The sequence below is a fragment of the Parambassis ranga genome, chromosome 9, assembly GCF_900634625.1.
Source record: "Parambassis ranga chromosome 9, fParRan2.1, whole genome shotgun sequence".
Lineage (NCBI taxonomy): Eukaryota > Metazoa > Chordata > Actinopteri > Ambassidae > Parambassis > Parambassis ranga.
The window spans coordinates 20,483,185-20,506,796 of record NC_041030.1 but is presented as its reverse complement, the minus strand read 5'-3'; the positions used below and the strand labels follow the sequence as shown (position 1 = coordinate 20,506,796).

General features: G+C 44.7%; 2 protein-coding genes across 4 annotated transcripts in view; one reads left to right on the top strand and one right to left on the bottom strand.

The window, feature by feature from the left end:
• Positions 1 to 17,562, bottom strand: part of kank1a (KN motif and ankyrin repeat domains 1a) — a 38,482-nt gene extending 20,920 nt beyond the window's left edge. For 2 of the 3 annotated variants that reach the window (XM_028413563.1, XM_028413566.1), the window contains exon 1: positions 17,383 to 17,562. The gene's annotated coding sequence lies outside the window, so the exon portion shown is untranslated. Of the gene's footprint in view, positions 1 to 10,842; positions 10,859 to 17,382 lie in introns of those variants that run through there. The other variant, XM_028413565.1, reaches the window with a different exon arrangement.
• A 2,621-nt stretch (positions 17,563 to 20,183) lies between these two features.
• LOC114440954 (fructose-1,6-bisphosphatase 1-like) lies at positions 20,184 to 23,264 on the top strand. Its single transcript, XM_028413639.1, has 7 exons — positions 20,184 to 20,458; positions 20,857 to 21,019; positions 21,438 to 21,530; positions 21,621 to 21,761; positions 21,891 to 22,028; positions 22,111 to 22,230; positions 22,701 to 23,264. The coding sequence occupies exons 1-7, from the start codon at positions 20,289 to 20,291 to the stop codon at positions 22,890 to 22,892; spliced, it is 1,017 nt and encodes a 338-aa protein (XP_028269440.1). The 5' UTR covers positions 20,184 to 20,288; the 3' UTR covers positions 22,893 to 23,264.
• Positions 23,265 to 23,612: the final 348 nt, after the last annotated feature.

The following is a 23,612-nucleotide window of genomic DNA, read 5'->3' as shown; positions in this document are numbered from 1 at the left end:
ACACCGTACACACTGGGGAAATCAATCCAGCCACAACAGGATTTGGGCCGTATCTGGATATATCAGGATAGTTTTTTCTGAGTCTGAACAACTCAAGTTCGGATATATCCAGATAGATTTCAATCCACCTCATATACCCCGTTCACACTGGGGGAAAAAATCTGGCTAAAGCGGGATTCGGGCCTATCCAGATGTTTTTTTTCTGAGTGTGAACACCTCGAATCCGGCAGTATCCAGTTTTACCCCGTTCACACAGGAAAAAAATGTGGCTTAAGCAGGATTTGGCCGCATCCAGATCAATCCAGATGTTTTTTTCTGAGTGTGAACACCTCGAATCCGGCTGAATCCAGTTTGATTTCAAGCCGGCTAGATCCACCTCTCGTGGGTGGATCAAATGTGGCTCAGGTGTGAACGCAAATGTGGCGAGCGAATCCGGCTAGCGACGTGCTACTTCCGGTTAGCGACATGCTACTTCCAGTTATCGACGTGCTACTTCCGGTTCACGGGGCGCGACACGGGACAAAAAACCGCATGACGCATGCGCACACGCGCTCCTACCGCGGCGTGAACGGACTCTGTATATTACGAGGCGCCACCTAGTGGTTTGGAGGACCGCAAACATGCTGGATGAAGCCGGATTGAGTGCGGACACAAGTGTGTGCTAGCCAGATTTGAAAATAGGTGTGAACGCATCCAGCTTAGGCCCCGTTCACACTGGGGAAAAAATGTGGCTTAAGCAGGATTTGGCCGCATCCAGATCAATCCAGATGTGTTTTTTCCCGAGTGTGAACACCTCCAATCCAGCTGAATCCAGTTTGATTTCAAGCCGGCTAGATCCACCCTCGAGAGGTGGATCTAGCAGGATTGGCTCAAATGTGGCTCAGGTGTGAACGCAAATGTGGCTAGCGAATCCGGCTTGCCACATTATTAGCCATATTACGAGGCGCCACCTAGTGGTTTGGAGAACAGCAAACACGCTGGATGAAGCCGGATTGAGTGCGGACACAAATGTGTGCTAGCCAGATTTGAAAATAGGTCTGAACGCATCCAGCTTAAAGGCTGTCTGGGCTCAATCCTACTCTAGCTGGAATGACTTTCTCCAGTGTGAACGGGGCCTTATAATTAGAGGTGGATCTAGCCAGATTGGCTTACATCTGGCTCAGGTCTGAATGCAAATCGTGCTAGCGACATCATACTTGCAGGTTCACAGGGACAGTGTCTGGGTGGCGTACAAAAGCCGTATGTAAACAACCGTCGAATTATGACATCTTTGCCCTGACAAGGCTACAGGCGTGTGTGATAGCCAGATTCGAAAATAGGTCTGAACGTATCCAGCTTAAAGGCTATCTGGATTCAACCCTACTCTGGCTGGATTTGATTTTCTCCAGTGTGAACGGGGTCTAAATGTCACAGACAGCGGGGGGTCATTTAATGACAAGAGGTAAAGTAGCCCTTTCAGAGTCTGACCATATAAAGTCAGATGATGAGTCAGCTTTCAGTCTGTGCCACTGCTGTATAATCACACATCAGGTTATTTCTGGTGCTATCACTTTCAGCTCCGTGCTATTCTTCCTCTGCTGCAGCCACACACACACACACAAACACACACACACACATTCAACAAGCATTTGCTCAATTAAGACTGTAATTATGGAAATAAAAGAAAATTACACATGCACCCCCGTCATTATGTTCCCCAGTCATCACTCATTCCTGACTACGTCTACGTCATTTTATCTCTTTCTGAACATTTAGAGGAGCATGTGTCCAGGAATGGATGTTTGAAAATAGATCCTCTGAATCAAAACTTCTGAAGCGAGAATTTTAAATTACAGAGACTCGACCATCTGTGAGACACATGAATCCAGCTAAATTGTATGTGCACCATATTCTACAGCAGCAGTTCAAAATGCTCTGCAAACGTCTGTGTGTCTGTATCGAGCCAACATCGGTGCTGTGAGGATGGTATTTAACTCCTAAACTCAGGAGGAGAGCACATTTCAGACAGCCGTTTTGCGATAGCTGTGCCTCTATTTTAGGAATGTGCTTTATCTGGTCTGGGGTTTATCTTGACAGCTGCTCTCCAATGGTTCCCCTCATAAGAATTTGGTGTTAGACTGTCTAATGCAAACAAAACAGCAGCAAACGGCAGGTTTAACAGGATCCTTTCTGTCCATCTTTCACTACTGGGGATCCGTTTTCTTCTGCAGGATGACAGCATGGTGGGATAACAAAAAGGTGTCACATGCACTCCACCTAAAATGTATTACTGCCTGCAGCAAAGAGCCAATCAGCTGCCTCTGACACAACTCATGTTTTCATATTTTACAGTTTGAGCCAAAGTCGACCCTGAGAAAATGTATCACTTACTGTACCAGATCATTGTAACAAAGACTGTCTGCAGCTCTTTTATGGAGGTTCTCTTTATTCTTCCTCAAATGCAGGACAATAAAAAGAGAAGGATACCTTTACCCTTAACTACACACTGTATGGAACATCATTAATCAGCCTATTCAGCTCGCTGCTGCAGGAAGACGCTCTGAGCACAGATTTAGGAGGTCATCTGCTCTGTATGGGACACACAACTCCTTCCACAAACACATAAAGCGCTCCTGCTGACAACACTGCCCCCTGGAGGACAAAGACTGTTCAGATTCAAGGAGTAGAAAGTGATTTGTTTTTGCAATAAGAAATGAAACTACTGGTTGGTCTGTATGTGGTCAACAAAACAAATGAAAACATATAAACCTGTCACAAAGTTTAAATGCTAACTTTGCATTTTTGTCTGAATTACTGAAACAATTATTTAACAGAAGATAACAGTTTTTACACTCACTGTCTTTATCCAGAATTTTTTTTTGCATTGAAAGGTTCCAGCAAACCTTTGTGTGATTTTTTTTCCCCAGCACAAAAAGCTAAAAACAAAACAAGTTAAATCAGAATTTTTGCCTCGATTCTCCGGTTGCTTGTCACCATTGTCATCCTCCTGTCCCTGTACCACTTGTCCAGTTTGGGTTCTTCTCCTTCTCTTTCTCCTCTCCTGACCCAGTATCTGTCCTCTCTCCCTTCCCCCCCGATACACGCTCTCCTCTGTCTGGCCTGCACTTGACCAAGGACAGCCTGGAGCCACTTATTTGTTTAGCTCTTGAGTGGAGTCATGAAGGCGGAGGGGAGCTATGGGCCGGTGAACACCACCATGCAGGCAGGGAGGGAGGACCCTGCTCAGTGGGGGCTCCATGCAAACCTCAGAACTCAGACCGTCTCTGCAGTTTGTCACAATGAACAGAACTGAGTATTTATATTTATTAAAAAAATGTGCACATTAATACTGTAGAGGTGAAACTGCGTGGCCAGAGGTAGTCAGAGCGCCAAACATGCCGCTGTGTGAACAGGCAAACCAGCCCAGTCTAACACGCTTTATGAGCCACATACATTGCTGCCAGCATGATATTTAAAAGTAAAAATGAAGGTGGAATTTCTTCAACATTCTTGTTGCGTGTGCACAAGCAAAAGGTGGCATCATCACAGGATCGTGGAATTAGTTTAGTGGAATTATTCTTTTACTTTTAACTTTGTCAGCTACCTCTCTAAGAGACTACAAGAAAAACACAACAACTGATAAATGTCGGCTCAAAATTGGATGTAAACTCCCAACAAAACACCCCACACACCTGAAAATTATAAAAACTGGATCATCACCTCACCTATGTCTGATCCAGCATTTGCTTTGAACACACAACATCAGTGTTCACAATGCGGCTCCAGTGAGAGAACGTCACTCCCGAAGCTTTCACTTGTGTTGTCAGCCTGCTCAAAGAAGCATTGTGGGAGAAATTCTCCCATCTCAAGTGCTCCCATGTTTGCTTTTGTGCCAAGTGAGCCCACTCTGCTGACCTTTTGGAGATGGACCAATGAGAGCCACCGCTGCCCTTCTCCTCTGACAGCGTCCAAACAATGAAGAACAAGCTAATTAAAGTGATGACAGCATGAAGTGCAGGGGAGGGGAAAAAAAACAAGCCTAAAAAACAAAACCACAAAAAGAAACAAGAAGAAAAATACTTCAACACCTATGAATAAATTATCTGTGGAATTTGTGTTAATGAGTCTGTAACACTGCTGAACAGACAGCTATGTCAGAAATGCTTTTGTTGCTATAAAACCTGCCTTGTTTTGATGGGGCTTTTTTTTTTTTACCGCCCTAAGCATTCAAACTGGTGGACTAATTATGGTGTTAATTAGTCACACTGCACTGGACCACTGCCAGGGGAAGGCCAAGTTGTGTTTCACTAATGCACAGATACAGCTCAGCTTTTGTAACAAGTTGTCAAGCTAACCTAAAACCTCAAAGCAGCTATAGCCAGACATAAGCATACCAACGAGCTAGCAGCAGTCCACGCCCCGATGTAATTCAACATTGTACCAAAAGGAAGCAACGTGTGAGGAACCACAGGATGAAGGGCAGGAGAGTGGTTAGGGTTTGTTTTTAGCTTAGCACGAGCACTAGCTTATCACCTTATACTGTACCTTAGAGGCTGGTAAAAGCATCTTGTTCCAAGCTTTCATTAAATGTACCAAGCGCCATCTTTTCTTCATCCTTTGATATTTAATATTGCACTCAAGGTTTCTCCATCAGCAAGTCTTCCAATTAAAGAATGAGGAGTTACAGCCTCATGTGATCTTACACACACACACGCAGATATTCTTACAGATGTTATACTGGAAAATAATGCACATAAAACGTGAGTGAAGCTTAAGAGGCTGTGGAGCCAGGACAGCAATGACTTTAATGTTAAGGTACAAACTATTGGCAGTTAAAATCATGAGACCGCCATAATGCAAATGGAAAATCAGTCTATATATTTTTTGTTTATATTTGTTTTCGAAATCAATCAGGACCCCTCAAAAGAGCCTGTTTTTTGTGGGGTTTTTTTTATCTCTAGAGGCCGCGGCCGCCCCAGCTGTGCTATGGTCCAGGACCTGGGAACAAAAGACACCTGGCAGAGTGAGAGCGTTCAACCACAAGGCAAGAAGGCTCAGAAAGATAGCATGTTTTCCATTAAACCGCTTCTGGAAGCACTTTGATATAAATCTCTCAATCAATGCAGCAGCACTGTATGTTTTAACCAAGCCATCATCAAACACAGCAAGGAGATAAAAACGCTGACAAAAATAAAAAAGTCACGCTGTAACCGCTCAGTTTGCTTCTGCTGCTTTAATCGTTGGGCTCTCTGTATAAAAACATCCCCTTCAATGTAATGTAAAACATATTCACGTCCATCTGTTGAGCACCTCCACTCCAGCTGGCCCCGATGCTGCCCGGCTTTTGTGATCCTCTCAGCTGGCCTCATTGTTTATCACATAGGGGTCAGGACCGTGCTGCTTAATGTGGTGACATCAGTAGTTAGGCCTGATTAACTGGCTTCTGTGTCATTTGTCATCCGGGATATCAGGCATGCTAATCTGGGCTATGACCTCCATTACTGGGTCATCCTGATGATAAAGAGTTTATTTGGCCAAATAAAAGATTTATTTTCACAGTAACTGAAGTTTTATCAACAATAAAAGGCCTGTAAGTCCTCCACTTACTCCTTATTAGTTCAGTTTTCCCTCCTCATTCTCCTCATTGAGTTGAACCTCTCGTGCTTTTCCAGGAAAAACCTCAAGGACTCCAGAGAAGAAAAGAAGACAGAGGAAGGAGAGGAGGGAATGGGACTAATCCCATTAACTAAATGATTTGTTCCACTGAGAGGAGGGAGAGATAAAAAGGTGCACAAGGAGCTGTTTTTTTTTTTTAAGAGGGGGAGGGAGGAACAGAAGCGATGAGGCACAAACCTCCTCCAAAGAGGGATCCCTTCTCTTCCTTTTCACCCGTTAGCAGCCTCAGGCCTCCTTGCTGACAGACGCTTCAAACTGTCCACATGCCACTTTGTTCAATTTGAAAGTCTAATTTATTCCCACAGGGAGAGATGGAAGCAATGAGGAAATACCAGATCAGCAACAGAAAGAGAGCGGTCACGGCAGATTCAGACACATAAACCATGACCTACAAACCATCAAAAAAAAAAAACTTTTAAGCAAGAGCGACTTAAAAACCAATGCCACACCTGCACCATACCATCTACCTTACTGATCACTCAATCTGTTAAAAGGTTTGTTTTTAAATCTGACCATCCTTGGCTCTCCAAGGCCTGCAGGGACATGTGGAAAAACACTAACAAACACAAACTGTCACCGAGAGGGTTCGTCCTTCAGCACTGACACTTGGCGTCGTTCCCATCTTTAAGAATGACAACAAAGAGACCCCTGGTCCTCGTACTGTAAACTTCAACAGCTTCAGGAAGTCGTTGAAAACAGCAAATGGGTGTTTGGCTCAGAGGTAGGTGAAGAAAGAGAACAAAAAAAAAGCACATCTGAGGCAATGGAAGCAAACGCATCCTGCACAGACGTCATAAAAAAAAATACATCTGTCTATCTGGGCATTAATGAACATTTTCTTCCTCGTGGATATGATGCACATACAGCATGCACAGGCTTGGTGTGAAGCTCAGATTCCCAGCCATCACCGAGGAGAGGAAGCTGGAACAACTGCGGGACTAACTAATGACTTCCGTGTCATCCTTTTCATTATCTTGGCCTGGGAATGTGGTCACAGTGTCATAGGCTACAAAAACAGTAGCATGCCTTCATAGGTATAAATGCAGCACATTGTATTGTGTTGTCAGTGAGGGGCTGTGTTGGGGGGTGAGGAGGGAGCGGTGGTGTCTTCCCAGTGGGAGTCATCCTGCTCCACAATAGCAGTAACATTCCAGTGGAAACACTGTGGCATTATGGCCGCCCTCTGTTCGCCGGGAGGATCTCCACTTCCACCAAAACAAAGGATTAACTCCCAGGGTATTCTGGGAATTTTCAAATGTCACCTTTGGGGATGGTTCAAAAAAAAAAAAAAAAAAAAAAAAAAAAAAGAAGCGTCACTGCACTGCTGTCAAAATGATTCAGCAGTGTTTTGATTGCTCATTCTGTTTAGTGATGTGAAGTCATGTGAGTCAAACTCCCACAATTAACTATGACCATATGAACCCATTTTCAAGCTGACCTGTACTTGGTCTGACTTTTTCTCAAACTGTGTACAGACTGATTATGAATTCTAATGTCACTAAGCGTCTCTAAAACCTCCGCCAGCCGCTGCCCAGAGGGCGCCGTCCGTGAACAAATATTGACTCGAGCAGTGGGCTGCGTGCTCTGCTATTATTTCAGCTACACTGGAAGCCGAGAACAATCATTTGGTGGCAGCTGTCACTGAATATGTAAAAGGGACCAGATGAGACAGGAAGGGAGGGCGGCGGCATCAAAAACAGATAAACTGGCACTGGCACATTAATGTGTGGTCGACATCTGGTTTTAAACAGCCATGCTTCACCTCTGCAGATAATTAGGACACATGACACGCTGAGTTTAAAATGCTTCCAGAGAAAATCTGAAGATCTTTGTAAATAACCACCACCTGCTGATCACCACCACACGTACTGCAGGTGGTTACAAACATGTCACCTGCTCCACCTGTGGTTAAGGTCAGCTGATGTAGTGAAGAGTAAACTCTCTGATTTACATAAACAAAACAGGCAGACGTGTAGCAGCAAGTAAAACTGGTTTGGTGATAATGTATCACAGAAAACACAACTTATGTTTAGATGTTTTTGTTTGCCATCATCATGCATGAGACTCAAAATATGAACAACACTATAACAGGAGATCAGACCGATAATAAACAATTAGCCTGAATTCATTCAAGACGACCTCGATAGAAAGAGATGCATCCTGCTAAAGGAAGCCTCCTCGTGCTCCCCTCACTCTTCAAAGAGTGGAACGTGGGATGGGTCAGGGAACCTGTGGACAGCGTCGCCATGGTGATCTGCCCCTGACTTTGTGGAAACTGAAACCTGAGAGGCTGCCGGGTCATTGTCAAGCTGACTTCACCACAGCGCGGCGGCGAGGACTAAAGCCACAGGGCCAAACAGTCCCAATGTTTTATTCCTTTACACATTAAGTTATCACGATCAAACATTATATTCAACCTTCGATGAGCTGATTACAGCTGTCGCAGTGAGTATTTTCTCACTGTAATTAAACTGGGATGTTGGAGCCTCCCATGCAGCCTCGTGGTAAAGCGCTCCTCCATGTGGTCTGTGTGCCTTTATGTGCACAGAAGCTTTGACCGGAGCAGATAAGATCAATGGTGTCACCAGGGAGTCAATCTCCACTGTAAACAAAGCCCTGCTGACCGCAAGAGGAAGTCATTTACTGCTGCACTTTAACAGTTTTCGGAGAAACGCCCGACCTTCTTCAGGAAAGATGTTTATACGCCGACTCAAAGGCATGCGGCCGCAGACAGGTTTCATGAAAGACCTCCGGCTGAAGAAGCTTCCGAGTTGGGGGACCACTTCAGAGCCTGGCTGTCCTCACCTGACTGTAGTAACAGGTGGTCATGTGACCACTGGAAACCACACATTTAATTAGAAGAGAGGCTCCCTAAACGGGTGCAAAAAGAGGATCAAAGAGCTCACTTTAACTCACTGAAAACCATGTTCACACACTGGATAACAACAGGTCTGCTGCCAAGGCCAAGGAATCTTCCTAAGTGACCAGCTAATTACTTCCGGGACGTAAAGCAGATGTTTCTTCCCTGCTGCTAGCCTGCGTACACCAAGAGGAAAGTGTGGTTCTGTGAGCAGTTTGTCCACCACTTCCTCAACTACTGTACACACACACACACTAGGCTTGTGCAAAATGCACAATCGTGTGCAATTAATCGTCAGAAAAACTGTAATCGATTAATATTTGCCACTTATCGATTACGGCGATTACATTTTTGTGTGCGGCGTAGTCTCACCATCACCCGTGCACATGTGAGCCCACAATAACAATAATGGTGGAAGGCAGTGGTGTTCAGTTAAATAATGCGGAGCAGCACGTTCCTAACATAAGTTCAACGTCTGTCACCATAAGCCCGAGCACGAAGAAAGCGCAACGAGGACACAACACTACACTACAGCTGTATATAGTGCCGCGACATGCATTAGGTGAAGCGTGGAGCGTTGGTTGTTGCTATAGTAACTGAATTTTTGCTCGTATCAAATGAATAAACTCCGATCTTTATTTACGGACTCCACAGCAAGAAAGGAAAACTTTACAACAGCGAAGTCTCCTCCAGCAGATATTGGAAAGAATTCCACTCAGCCGAGGATCCGCGGTACGTTTAGTCATTGTGCTCCTTACGACCAAACTAAGCGCTGGAAGAACGTAACGTAGGTAGATTTGCACAAACACACATTTAAATGTGAAATTGTCCGGTTTGTTTATTTGTTTGTTTTTTCTGCTGCTGTTCTACAGTCTGAGTGAAAACATGCACTAGTGTGGGACATATTCAGTCACAGGTTCATTTGCGCAGACACATTTTTTAACTTGAAATAATCACTGATGTGACTTTTCTGAACTTTGTTTGTCTATTTGTCTGTTTAATTTTAATGTTGACATGCTTTGTGACCTTAAGATAAAAACATTTGAAGGACAAAGTTACTTTAAATGTTTGCTTCATTATTATTTTGAAGCAGTTTGTGCCTCAATATTATCAACACATATTTCCATGGCTGGTTGGTGCCTAATCACCAGCTTAGCCTGTTAGAGTGAAGTAGTTAACTTGACTGATGATTTGTCGGTATCATGCTAGAACACTGTGCCAATTTAGAGTCAAAAACATGTAAGTGCAACTGTCATCAATTAATCGTCAAATTAATCGTTATCGGCTAAATGCCACAATTAATCGTGATTAATTTTTTTGCCAATATCGCCCAACCCTAACACACACACACATATAAAATCATGCTGGTACTGACCAACAGTTTCTTCTGAAAAGGGCCTGCAAGTTACTGCCGTGGAAAAACCCCTACACAGTCTACACAGTCTGAGTAACTTTCAAATCTGAGTTTCAGATTATTTTAGATTACACATTCTGTCTTTGTTAATATTTGGACGTACTGTATAACAGGAGCTTGATACAGAGTTCAAGGGACAATTGTTTGCATCTATATATTTTTCCAAAGAGACCAAGAGGCAGAAAATGATTTGAACTAAGGCAACTCCTTAGTTGGCAGTTGTGTAAACTGCATCTTCAGCACTGTATACTTGAAGAAATAGATGAATGATAACAATTCATCAAAAATCCTGTAAAACAACAACAACACTACATATCAGAGTCTGCTCGGGATCAGACTAAGATCTCCTGGAAACTGTACGTTTAGTCTGCAACAGAGAAAAATTCTAGACACTTGAGATTAAAGGTGCGAGTTTACCAGGGAAAACCTCAAACAGCAGAAACAAACTATTGAAGTTTTAATCCTCAAATACTACACATGAGAACTTCAGGAAGTTTATTTCTCAGACATTTTTGAGCGGTTACCTCCTTCTCCAACTCTCCCTTGATTTTCTTTCTTTTAATATAGTTCTAATATGCTGTGTGGGAATGTGTGGAGCAGCAGCTGTAGACACAACAGACATGCCTCACCTACACCCACCCACCCACCCACCCACAAAACACTGGCTAGAGACCCCTGAACTGGTTCACAACATTATATCCCTGGTGTACACAGGTTTTTATCTGTTTAAGCACAGTTTACGTGCCACATTAAGCCATCGAAACCAGAAGAAACACATGACTAATGCTCCAAAATACTGCAAAATAAAGTTTAATTTAAGCTCCAAAGCTTGCAAACTACAATTAGTCAGCCATCCAGTGCAGCCCACCACACACCCATAGTGCATCAACGCTCACACACTCTGCACGCTCACCTCCCTCAGGTCTTAACGGTCTCTTGTAAACGCATTTCAGTCGCAGACGATGGCACCCAGTGTGAGCAGAGAAAACATCCCACAGAGAAATGAGGGATTAACACGGAGACGTCACCCGGCGCTGTCTCACACGGTGGAGCGTGAGCCAATCGCAACACGGCCACACAAACACACACACACACATTGTAACCTGACAATACCAGGCAGAGAGGGAGGCTGTAATATGAGCAGCCTGGTGACTAGTGGGCCAAGGCTGTGGGGTTCTCTCAGCCGTAAACAGTGGCATCCCCGGCAGGAGATGAAATTTAACGATTCTTTCTGTGAAGCAGTAGAAAATAAAAGTGTGGGGACACAACATGGCTACAAAGCAGCAGCAGAACATGGCTTTCGTGCCACCTGCGTACGGTTAGCTCTCTAAATTGAATCCCTGCCCAAACTGCCTTCTTGTGGAATGCTCTAACTTGACAAGCAAAGTCTGTGCACGCCTGCATAGCTGAGGGATTATCACAGTATCAATTGAGCCCTGAATTCCCTTTTGCACCTGCCCTGTCCTGCTTTAACGTACAAGAAACAGGCGGGGCCTTTCACTCCAAACTACTCGTCTTTCATTCACAACTCCACCTGAATGAATAATGACACACTGAGAGTGAACTGTCACCGGTAACTGACAATATGCACTGAAAGGAATGTTTGCTGTAGAGAAGCCGGGATGTTCTGCTGATCCCTGCAGCTCCACTGAGGTTTTGTGGTCCTCTTGTAGTCACTAATCAACACATCATGCAACACAATGAATGATCACATGAGGATGATCCTTATCATACAGCAAGAGTCATAAATTATACAGCAGGCTAAGAGGCAAGATGACACCGCAAGGGAGGAAAGACCCTCTCATTCAAAACATAATTCTTTCATGTCATCAACTGTCAGAGGTAGCTGCTTGTCACCTTTTGTTCTTGTCAAACAACTCAGATATTTGTTCATGATGTGGAAACAGGAAGCAGACAAACACACATCTATCATCTAAATACTCATCTTTGGCTGCAACGATTAGTGATAGTGTTGTCACTTTCGAACAAATCTAAAAAAACCTAAATGTTCGAATATATTCGAACACCAATATGCCCCATCAATACACCACAACACAGTAATTGCTTTGTTCATTTGGCTTTTTTATTAACTGCCATTATTGCCTTAATGCCTGTCGCTGTAAGTGTCAAAGTGTCACTGTGCTACCGGTGACGGAGGAAGAGCAGCAAAAAAAACTCGCTGAACCAAACGTATATCACAGATAACAGGAGGCGCGTCGACAGCTTTGCAGCAAGTTTAAACAAAGCAACAGTCTAACTTTACTAACCGAATCACTTTCTAATATTATTTGCAAGAAGCACGAGTTTATCAACGTGATCGGGATCAAATGCGGCATTTTTTGGTTCACACTATTGGTCTGCTGACGAGAACACACGACTTTACCGTCCAATGTGTAGAAACCAAAAAACTAGGAATCAGGTTTTTTTGCCCTCGAGTCCGAGTCATTTAATTTTGAGTATCTGCCGATATCGAGTCCCGATCCAATCCTAGCAAAACGCGTGTGTACGTGTGTCCAGACCGCCACGCTAGGAGATGTCACACACCCAGCAGCTCATCGAGGTCTCGAACCAGGACTGTCATACCCCTACACTACAGGACACACCTTGTACAGAAGGCGTTAACTTTGAGAGTCCTAATAAATATATAATCGAGTCCTAATCGGGAGGTAATGTCCGATTCCGATCGAGTCTGAAATCACGTAATTGGGCCCGATCATGCGATCGGATCGGGACATCCCTACAAAAAACCTCCACACGCAGCTTCTCGTGTGTGTTGGCGTTGTGATTGTCCGCTTTCCTCGTTATTATCCATTTAGCAAAAGTTGTCTAAATGTTGCCGATCTTTACTGCTGAGAGGCTGCAGGTAAAGAGGGCCACTATGAGATGTCAATATGATAGTAGCATTGAATAAAAGTGAATAATCTCCGGCCCCTTTCAAGCATGGGTATTGTAGTTAAAGATAATTAAATGTTTTGAGGAGCAAAATATCTAAACAATCATCTCTAACAACAAGCCTCATCAAGGAGAAGAGTCTCTCCAGTGAGCATGTCATGCTTATGAGAAGTATCTGTTAACATCTGCTTTGTGTCGTGAAATCACTCCAAAACTGCGTAGAAATAACATGATGTACACATCATGACAAAAGTCAATGATCACCTCTGATGTAAAGAGTACCCGAGGACCGAGAGCAAATGAAAGAGAGGGATTAACATACCAGGAAACAAAACATCTTTGTGAAACACACTTCAAGGTTTAGCCAGGGTTAATCCCATCCACACGGAGCAGTTCCTTCACTCATGTGTGCCGCGACAATTTTACCTCCACTCTTACACAAGTTGGAGCGTGCAGGAATGAATCATCTAACAATTCTCCATACGATGACGATGAGAGCTTATCCAGGTCAAAAGAAACAACATGTCAGGCAAGGATTCCTCTGCGGATGTTTTGTGATGTCTAATGACTGACTGTGTCAAAAAGCGATCTGAAGTGCAAGAATTTCAGTTGATTCGCTCCTTCTGAGCAGACACCGGCGGCAGGGACGTCAGCACTACATGCCTGAAGGCAGTAGAGCTTATCAAGTTGACCATCAGCAACAACAGCTTCCGCTCATCGGGCTGCTTCTGGACGCAAAGGACCAGAGCAATTCAACAACCCAGAGAGAAAGTTATAAACCTGGGCTCTCGAAATGAACACTTCTCAACTTTATGTTTAAGGGTTTGTTTAATTTGGTTTAGTATCATATAGAGTTTAGCAATGCACTAAGGCTGGTGAAGAAGAGGTCAAAGGACCTGAGGATGACATAACAACAAATGGAGGCAGCAGACTTAATAAAAGCATCACTATGTCGATTAAATATTACCCTAAGGCTAATCAGAGATGAGACAGTGCCCCTCTGCCCTCCCCTCTCTCATACACCGTTCACACTGGGGAAAAAAATCTGGCTAAAGCGGGATTCGGGCCTATCCAGATGTTTGTTTTCCGAGTGTGAACACCTCGAATCCGGCAGTATCCAGTTTGGTTTCAATCCGGCTAGATCCACCCACGAGAGGTGGCTCAGGTGTGAACGCAGGTGTAGCGACATGCTACTTCCAGGTAGCGACATGCTACTTCCAGTTAACGACATGCTACTTCCAGCTAACGACATGCTACTTCCGGCTCACAGGGCGCGACACCGGACAAAAAACCGCACAACGCATGCGCACACGTGGTCTTACCACAGCCTGAACGGAATCTGTATATTACGAGGCGCCACCTAGTGGTTTGGAGGACCGCAAACATGCTGGATGAAGCCGGATTGAGTGCGGACACAAGTGTGTGCTAGCCAGATTTGAAAATAGGTGTGAACACATCCAGCTTAAAGGCTGTCTGGGCTCAATCCTACTCTAGCTGGAATGACAGTCACTAAACCACATCTGTAGCAGCTTTGCTTCTGTGACACCCATTTGTCAGCCTCTCCATGCAGATCGTCTACTGTTCTAGAAGCATTCGCTCTTCACAAAAATGACCTATAACATGCCGCAGCATCCTATATAACACAACATGGGTTTGATATAAATCCAATTCTAGCCAACACAAACACCTCCGGCTGCTCTGACTCTGTTAACGAGCTTCTAAATCCAGTGAGAACTGATTTAAACAGATTTTTGAGCAGTGCTGCCAGAGCTTTGATCACACACAATAATGACTTCCTTGCAAATTTGCAAACAATGCAGTGCTGGCCTGGCAGCTGCCCCAGAGCTGCTGGAAATCCTTTAGGAGGATTCCCCTAAAGCTTGACTTTTCTTCATTGTTTTTATTGGTCAGCAGCCCTGCAGGCTGTGTTATTTCAGATTTTCATGCCCATGTGATATCTCTAATCTAATACCTCACCAAACATTTAAAATATGCACTTCTGTATGGTTCTGTGGATGTTCTGGTTTGTGCATGAGAGCTCTGATTATTTAGTTTAAGCACATCTAGCATTCAAAGTAGATTTTGATCTTGTAATAACAGGGCAGTCCCTGAGGCTTATGTAGGCCTTCATCCCACACTTTAAAACCTGAGCAGCTGTAACAACTGCCTTCACCTCCCCTCAGACCAGTAAGAGTGGTTTGTTCTGGCTTATCCAACAGTGATAGGAGTACAGATGCACAAAATTCACCAAAGAGGGTATATTTATAGCACTAAAACATGCAAAGAGAAGCACAAGTGGGACAGAAGTATGCACAGATGTTTGACCAAGGCTAAAATTGCAACTCAGCACCCGCTTCACTTAAAATTACAGAGGAAACACCACGGCGAGGATTCCACCAAAAACTGTACACCCGCAAGAAAAGCAAGCGCCGGCTCTGAAGTGCAGAGCGGCTCATCCAGGGCCGCCGCATGGAAGTCATTTTCCGTGCACAAACACTGGAGGGATGGGAGTCGTAATCACAGGGAGGCTTCGGCAGGGGGTGACACATCTGAGCAGTGGAGGCCCGGCTTTGATCTCACGGGCAGGAGGGTCGTCTCACCAAGGTGTTAATTGAGAGACTTCTGCCATATGTCCACACAGGCTGAGCAAACCCCCTGGCCTGATGATGTGGAGCCAGGGCACCGCTAAGCCTGATGTACCATCCAACACCAGGCTGCACCTCCACCAGACCTGCTTACGTGTTGAAGTGTGGAAACCAAGCTGTGAAATGCTATGCATGTTGCTCTAAGACACGCACAATGTACAGATTTTGCACTAAGCTTGTTACAGTGCAAGCTGGGAAATGCCAGAGAAACACTTGTAAACAGGAGACTCACACACTGAACACAGGCAAGTCATATAATGTGACAAAGTTCAGCGCATTAAGCTTCTCAAAACTGAATAGTTTATGGTCTACTTTTTATCATTTTAGAGAAAACCCCATGTTTTAGAGGACTTTTAGAAGCCAAATTATTCCAAAATATTTTCTGTGTGTGTCCAGATGACTCCTCATTTTCATAAATTTGCTGGTCAGTAGTATTTTAAGTGATGGAGCATTTGGCATGATTAAATATGAACCTGTTGGCTGTTATCAGAGAAGGTTTGGAGACACTTTTTGTGTTACAGCAGAAAGTTTTCCAGAAGGAAGATGAAGCCTGTGGGAATACTTTCAGTCAATCATATATTGGCATATAGCTAGTGCCGAGCGGTGCGGCGATACGGTCCCAAAACACATCTGTGGACGTGCATTCTGACACACGACAACTGACCCCTGTCATTTTTTAGCAGCAAGCGAATTAAAAACGCAGAAAGGCATCTTCCAGGAAGGTTCTAGGTAAGTTAGGCCTGCATATTTGAGATCATTTCGGTGTATATCAACACAAATGTGAGTAATATGTTGGTTCTAGTGCTGAAAACAATATTTACATGACATTGTGGGAAATGTGTCCACCTATAATCAAGTGCAATCTAGAATAACTGCAATAAAAATACAAATCCAGATCAAAGTTCCACAAGGAACACAACATCCAGGTTAGGACTCTCATGTCTGAAGGAATGCTTTGTTTGGCCTCATGGATGAAAGCACTGCTGCAAATCTCTACTTAATATACCCAAGTGCAGAAAAATGGATTCAGAGAAATGCCAAAAGTGCCACACTGGTAGCTGAAGAATTTCATTAAACCTCTTTCACAATCCCTATATTCTTCCCCCACGGTGACATATCAATTGAGAGCTGGGGAAGAAAAGTGGAAAAGCCTCTGGGTCAGGAGGAGATGAAGAGCCCTCTGTTTGACCCCCAGCTCTTCACCAACACAATGGGGACCACCATCCAGGTCTGGGTGTGTGTCCCCCTTCCCCACTATAGTCTGACCCCGAGATGCTCCCCTGGAGGAATAACGCAGGTTTGTGGACACCAGATATGACCGGCAGTGGATTCATTTAGCACTGTATGCAGCATTTCCAAGCTGATGACAGCAAATGTCAGCAAAGCCATAAAGACGCTTTTGTTAGGAGTCAAGCGCTGTACTGTACTGTACTGCAAGTTCTGAGGAGGAGGCGGTGGGAATGAGATTCTTGTGCTGGAGGTGAGGGTACATGGCCAGTGTGTCTTAACAATCCTTCTTTAACCATTTTTCCTGCACTTGGAGCTCAAAGTTCAACGCATGACACCTGTGTGGCGCAAAGAGGAAGAAAAAAAAACACACAGCGACAGACAGATTACCAGAACGAGCAGGTGCAACAAACACCATATGACTTTAAACATAATCCAGATTAACCGGCAGCGCTTCATGGGATTGTCTGGTCTGCTCGCTGCAGGACCACCTGACCGAGGACATGCGGCGAACACGCACTGAACTTACACGAAGTGATTAAACCAAGGACTCAGACATGGCTTTACCGACACACACACACACACACACAAACAACACACTCACATTGTTCGAATGTATATATGTAAATATATAATACAGCAGTTTGTAGTGTTTAGAAGCTCCGTGCGGCTGCACAGTGTCAGCTTACCCGACGCCAAGTGTCTCTCCCCGGCTCTGCTCCAGGACTTCAGTCCAACTCCTCCTCCCCTGTTAGGGCTACAAGTTGTTCTTAAACTGAAGTTCTCGGATGATAAACCTGTCTGGATGATGTGTGAAACTCCGCAGCTTCACAGTTTATCCACGTTTGACGCGGCACGGCACGGCACGTCTGCAGCAGCAGCAGCAGCCTCTTTGTACTTGTCCTTCAGCAGCACACACGGCAGCCTGCTGACCCGCGGTCATGCGCAGTCGGGGCCCAGACGAGCTCCGTCCGCTTAGCGCCGCTAATAGGAAGGTCAGTGGGTGCTACAGGTGTAGCTTACCTGCTGCTGCACGGCTGGCCTAGTTCTACCTGCTGAGACACGGTGAGCAGAGCTAAACACCTGAGACATTTATTCTACATAGAAGTCCCGGACGTGCTGTTAGCTTAGAGTAACAGTTAGCCCTGGTTAGCCTTTAATAATAGAGCTAGCTAACCTGTTGGTTGATACACTATTTTAAAACTCAATTTAACTTCCTGAACTGACGCCTGAGTTATTAACCACATTCATTACAACAACAAAGCAATCTATACTTTAATTGAAGTGTTTAAATATATGTAAAAATGCATTTTATGATGTCGAATTTAACAAATCTATCCTACCTGTGGCTCCTCCGCAAGACAATATAGTTCTTTAGAACGTTTAACGTCACTTATGGCGGATTAATATCAAGACATAGGAATGATTTTTGGAGATCAGTCCTAAAATGAAAATAAAAGTTTTTCTCAAAGTTGAGTAAAAGTAAATAATTACTATACACTGGTTAATTATATGACTGATGTTAATTATAAGCTTAAAAAAAAAGTTAGTTACTAGTTTGGAACACAGCAGAGAGTCCTGAATGAGGGAGGCTGACTAAGAGCGCCATCTGGTGGCGGAGTTCTGGAACAGCATCAGAATTCCACTTGTTCAGTAAATAACTTTGGAATAAAGATGCATTAATAGCTCATACAGTAGCCACAGAGGCCGCTCTGTATTTTAGAAAATTATCAATATTTATGCGTAAAAATTAGGAGAAATTCCAAGAATTCACACATTCACTTCAGAGTCCTCTGTTTTGTTGTAGATTTTATTTTAAATGCATAAATTCACATAGACTCCGTAGCCTGTTAATTGTGGTCAGGTGCATCTTGAATCAGGATTTTGTGCAGAAACTACATGGATCAGTGTGAAGGTCTTAATAAACGACCCTGCAATACCGTTACTATAGTAACGGACCTAACAAAGCCAGTGGCTTTCTTTGAGCGAGCGTAAAACACCACAAAGAGAACCGTCGGTGCTGGTCGAAGCTGGAGGAGGTGACGTCAGTGTCATCCCACAAAGTCCAGCTCATGCTGAAGCCTGACTGTTTGTCACATGGCCCCAGGTGACGTTAGGTTGATGTTAAATCAACTTAGAAAAGTTGGGAGGAAGCTGCTGTTTACTTTCAGTTACAGTAGACGGTTTTATTTGTCTGATGACATGTTGTTGCCTTTTCTGCTCCCTCCGCAGACACAGTGGACATGAGGAGATTCCTAACAAAGACACAGGGAGTTAGAGTTGTTTTCAGCATTAACCCATATTAGTAATAAGGCCAGGTTAGCTCCTGTTTAGCCTGCTAGCTTCAGCCTCGCCTAGCCAGTGCACACATAGTCACCTGCTCCTATTCTTATCAGCAAGAATAAAATACATGTGATGGACCGTCAGGACACAGTGGAGCATTATATGAACAGGGGGACACTGATGTAGCAGATGAGGCAGGGCGTCATTATAAACACATCCACAAGGTTTGTATTTTTAGTGTTTCAGTATTATCTGCATTAAGCAGTTTGGTTCATTTTTCTATGTGATTTGCCAGTTTTTTGTCTCTGTAAATGAGAGACGGCCTCAGATATGGAGGCTGTTAGTGTAGTAGCACCGGTATGTTTGACAAAACTGTTGTTTCACTTGGAATTAGTTTCTGTTTGTCACCGAGTTTTTGTTGAATCTGTCTCTGAAATAGTCATTAAGTGTTTACTTCTGTAGGTAAAATAGTTTAACAACCTGTTTAAATCCACGGGAAATCGCAACTACTTCATATTATTATATTATATTTCATAATATACTGATGTACTTTTTTTCCACCACCCACCCACAGAAGGTGCCCCCCCCCCCCACCCCCACCCCCACATTTTTAATGCTTCCTACGCCACTGGGTACAAGATAATCAAGGCCAAACTAAATCCAGGAAGGCCTTGGTTTTATAATAAAACAACGACTCCAGAGTGCAGAGACTTGGGACTGGATGGTTCTCCAGAAGCAAACACTCAGACTCTGAAGCCAAACCAGACACTGAGCCCAGGTAAACCATGAAGACTGTGAGGTGCCATCTGCTGCTAATGTGGTTTCTTCAGAGTATTTAATAATTAAAGATGCACCAGTTCCTGGATTTGCGCTGCCTACAGGGCAGGTTTTTGTCTCGATAAATAGTAAAAAAAAATACAGTTTTCATTATTCAAATGTGCAAATATGAACAATGGAAAGTTCAGCAGAGTGAGAACAGTGCGCATGTCTCTATTGTCAAACCTGTTGAAACAGTGCGCGACCCTTTTTTTGCGCAACGACAGTTTGAATTCAGGCAAACGCAGCTTCTATTCTTCTGGTCACATTTCTCTATCGGTGTAACAATATCATTTCATGACTATCCGGGCGAGTTTATACAAAGCGTGCAGTGTTTCCAGCCGGGCCACACCTCTCCAGCGGCTCTGGATTGGCCCTCCTGCCTTCACTCCCCTCTGCGCGAGTTCCGCGTTGCAGCGCATTTAAAGTCCTGCAGCGTTTCCTCCAACTTTCACTCCCCGCCAGCTCACAGGGAGACCCATCACGACACATCGTCATGTCCGACCGAGGAGCCTTCGACACCAATGTGGTCACCATCACCCGCTTCGTGATGGAGGAGGGCAGGAGGGCGAAAGGCACCGGAGAGATGACCACGCTGCTCAACTCGCTGTGCACGGCGGTGAAGGCCATCTCCAGCGCCGTGCGTAAAGCTGGCATCGCCCACCTGTGAGTGTTATGTTGTTCACGACTTTAACCTGCTCTGTTGCACCTTTACTCACAACATGACTGTGAAACTTCAACCATCATACACGCTGCAACGAACGGGAGGTTCAGTGCGCCAATCAGGAAGCGCATACCTGCGCACAGCACGCCCACTTTTATACGGTGCACCACTTCCGTCTATAAATGCGCAAAGACGGGTCGAATCCTTTTAATGTGCGCACATTTCTGATCTTTTCTGGTTAGGTTTAATTATTAAAAGTTTAAAAGGTTTAGACATGCAGCATCCTGCTTGTGTTAGTCAATCACCTCTGAGCCTGATTTCCTTTCCTTCACACTGTGTGCTTATTGATTGGTTGTCTGGTTCTGTGTGCGCCTCACTTTCTTCTCCTGTGTGTCATCAGTTACGGGATTGCTGGCAGCACCAATGTGACAGGTGACCAGGTGAAGAAGCTGGACATTCTGTCCAATGACCTGGTCATCAACATGCTCAAGTCGTCTTTCACCTCCTGCGTGCTGGTGTCCGAGGAGAACGAAAGAGCCATCATCGTGGATCCGGAAACAAGGGTGTGTGTGTGTGTGTGTGTGTGTGTGAACATGCATCTAGAGATGCAGGTCCTGTGTGTATTATGCTTCAGTGATTGGAGCTGCTGTGGAGTTCTGCTGATCAGATAAAGCACCAAAATGTTCTCTCTGCTGGAACATTTGAGCCCACCGAGCCCGACAGACCTGTTCTCATTCATCACAGATACAGAATCATCTGAAAAAGCTAAAACTGGATCGACTGGTTTTCTTCAGGTCATCAGGTTAAGATTATGTTTAGAAACAGATTCAGTTACAGAAAGCTGCGGGCTGTGAGAAATTGACTCCCTGAAGATAAAACACTCCCTGAAATATTTCACAAGATGCGATAAGATGCTGATCAGATAACCCATTTCTGGGACAGTTAACAGCTTTATTAATATGTTTTTTGCTACTGTTTCAGGGTAAATACGTCGTGTGCTTCGACCCTTTGGACGGCTCCTCCAACATCGACTGTCTCGTCTCCATCGGAACCATCTTTGCCATCTACAAAAAGGTACCAAGGCTGCTGTAGCGGTACATATAAAGTCTTTAGTCCTGGATTTACAGACATAAACCTGAATGACGATACAATGCTAATGCTAAGACCACAGATGACGAGCCCTCTGAGAAAGACGCCCTGCAGCCCGGCAGAAACCTCGTGGCGGCTGGTTACGCCCTGTACGGCAGCGCCACCATGATCGTGCTCTCCACCGGCAAGGGAGTCAACTGCTTCATGCTGGACCCGGTCAGTGCTCCTCTGTACCAGAAACATCCATCCATGACCTGAACCTGCTTTGTCCTGCCGTGCAGGGTCACAGGGCAACCAGAAACATGTTTGTGTTTATGTTGCGTTCTTCTGCTCGTTGCTCACCAGGCGTTGGGTGAGTTCATCCTGGTTGAGCGCGACGTGAAAATCAAGAAGCGAGGGAAGATTTACAGCTTGAACGAAGGTTACTCCAAGCACTTCGACCCCGCGGTCACAGAGTACCTGCAGATGAAGAAGTTCCCTCAGGTACCGCTGACGTCAGGATGCTTTAGGCATGTTTTAGATCACGAATGAACATGAGTGAGTCATTAACAACTGTGTCTCCTAGGATGGCCGCGAGCCCTACAACGCCCGCTACATCGGCTCCATGGTGGCGGACGTCCACCGAACGCTGATGTATGGAGGAATCTTTTTGTACCCAGGAAACGTGAAGAGTCCCCAGGGAAAGGTAAACACGCCTTCCTCTATCAAATGTTACTGTTGGAATGCTTGATTCCGATTGGTCAGTCACAGCCTGACGTATTTTCAGTCAGACTGGCTCATGGCACATTATTATGCCGTACTTCCTGGAGCGGCCATCTTGGATTTTAGGGGTCAGGTGCTTCTGAATCTGTTTTTGATCATTTTGAAACCAAGCAGCTGCTTAAACATGAGTTAGTTTTGGTGTTTTTTATTAAATATCATCCACACAGTGTCCTTTATCCTTTGTCCATCAGACACCTTTTCGTCAAAACATACTTCTTCTTTCCGTCATTGGTTTGACATGACGCTGAAGACGGTGTCACAACGTTGTTTCCTCACTCTCCACATCCCTCTTTATTTGCAATAATGTTACATTAGCACAGGGAGGATGTTGAAGATGTTGTGTAACGAGTCTAACTAGTGCTCAGTTCTTCTCACCTCTCCTTCCCCTCAAAGCTGCGGCTGCTGTATGAAGGAAACCCCATGGCCTTCATCATGGAGCAGGCGGGCGGCATGGCCTCCACCGGCTTGGAGAACCTCCTGGACATCCAGCCAGACAGCATCCACCAGCGGGCTCCTGTGGCCATGGGCTCCCCCGAGGACGTGCTGGAGTACATCGCCATTTGCAAGAAACACGCCAAGAAGTGAGACCTCGCTGACTGACTCTCATAATAATATGAAAAAATAAAAACATGTATCTCCACAAGCGGCCTGCTCCTCAGGGACTGAGACGGCAGGTCTGATGTTGGAACGTTTGAAAATGTGAAGAGATTCTTTGCCTTCTTTGATTCAACTTTTTGCTGAAGGTGTGGAAACTGCTTGATAAGCTAACGTACACATTCCACAAAAAAAAAAACAAAGACCAAAAAATGTGCCAAAAATATGAACTTGAATAAAAAACTGACGACTTGTGCGGCCTCAGTTTTCCTCTAATTGTGCCTTTAATCAGAATGAATAGAAGAACCCGCTGGAAGGCTTTACTGTGTGATTCTATCAACGCTGTTTGGAATGATGAAGTCTTAATAAATGAAGTCTGAGACAAAATCTGTGTTTCATCTGTACTTTGTCTTTCTGATAAAAACCTCTAAACATAAAAAAAACCACATCTATACTGCCTTTCAGCTGCAGGAGCTCACAGCTGATGGAAGATGGCGCACTTGTTTTAGTTACAGCTGCCTCAGCAGCCTGCTTGTTGGATCCTGCAGCCTGTCAGCTGCTGTGATTTCACTCTTATCTGATTAGGTGTGTGTTATGCTACAGTGCTTAGTACAGGATGAGGCACAGCATATGGGGCCCAGGCTGGGATCGAACCTGCGACTCTGCCTGTGTAAGGTACACAGGACTGGCTCCCTGAGCTTCTGGTGCCTC

What these genes read in the sequence shown, in the direction of transcription:
- LOC114440954 (XM_028413639.1), top strand. Translation starts at nt 20,289, where the DNA reads ATGTCCGACCGAGGAGCCTTCGACACCAATGTGGTCACCATCACCCGC. An exon ending in AAAGCTGGCATCGCCCACCT is followed by an intron (nt 20,459 to 20,856) that starts GTGAGTGTTATG and finishes GTGTGTCATCAG; the next exon opens with TTACGGGATTGCTGGCAGCA. An exon ending in AGATGAAGAAGTTCCCTCAG is followed by an intron (nt 22,029 to 22,110) that starts GTACCGCTGACG and finishes TGTGTCTCCTAG; the next exon opens with GATGGCCGCGAGCCCTACAA.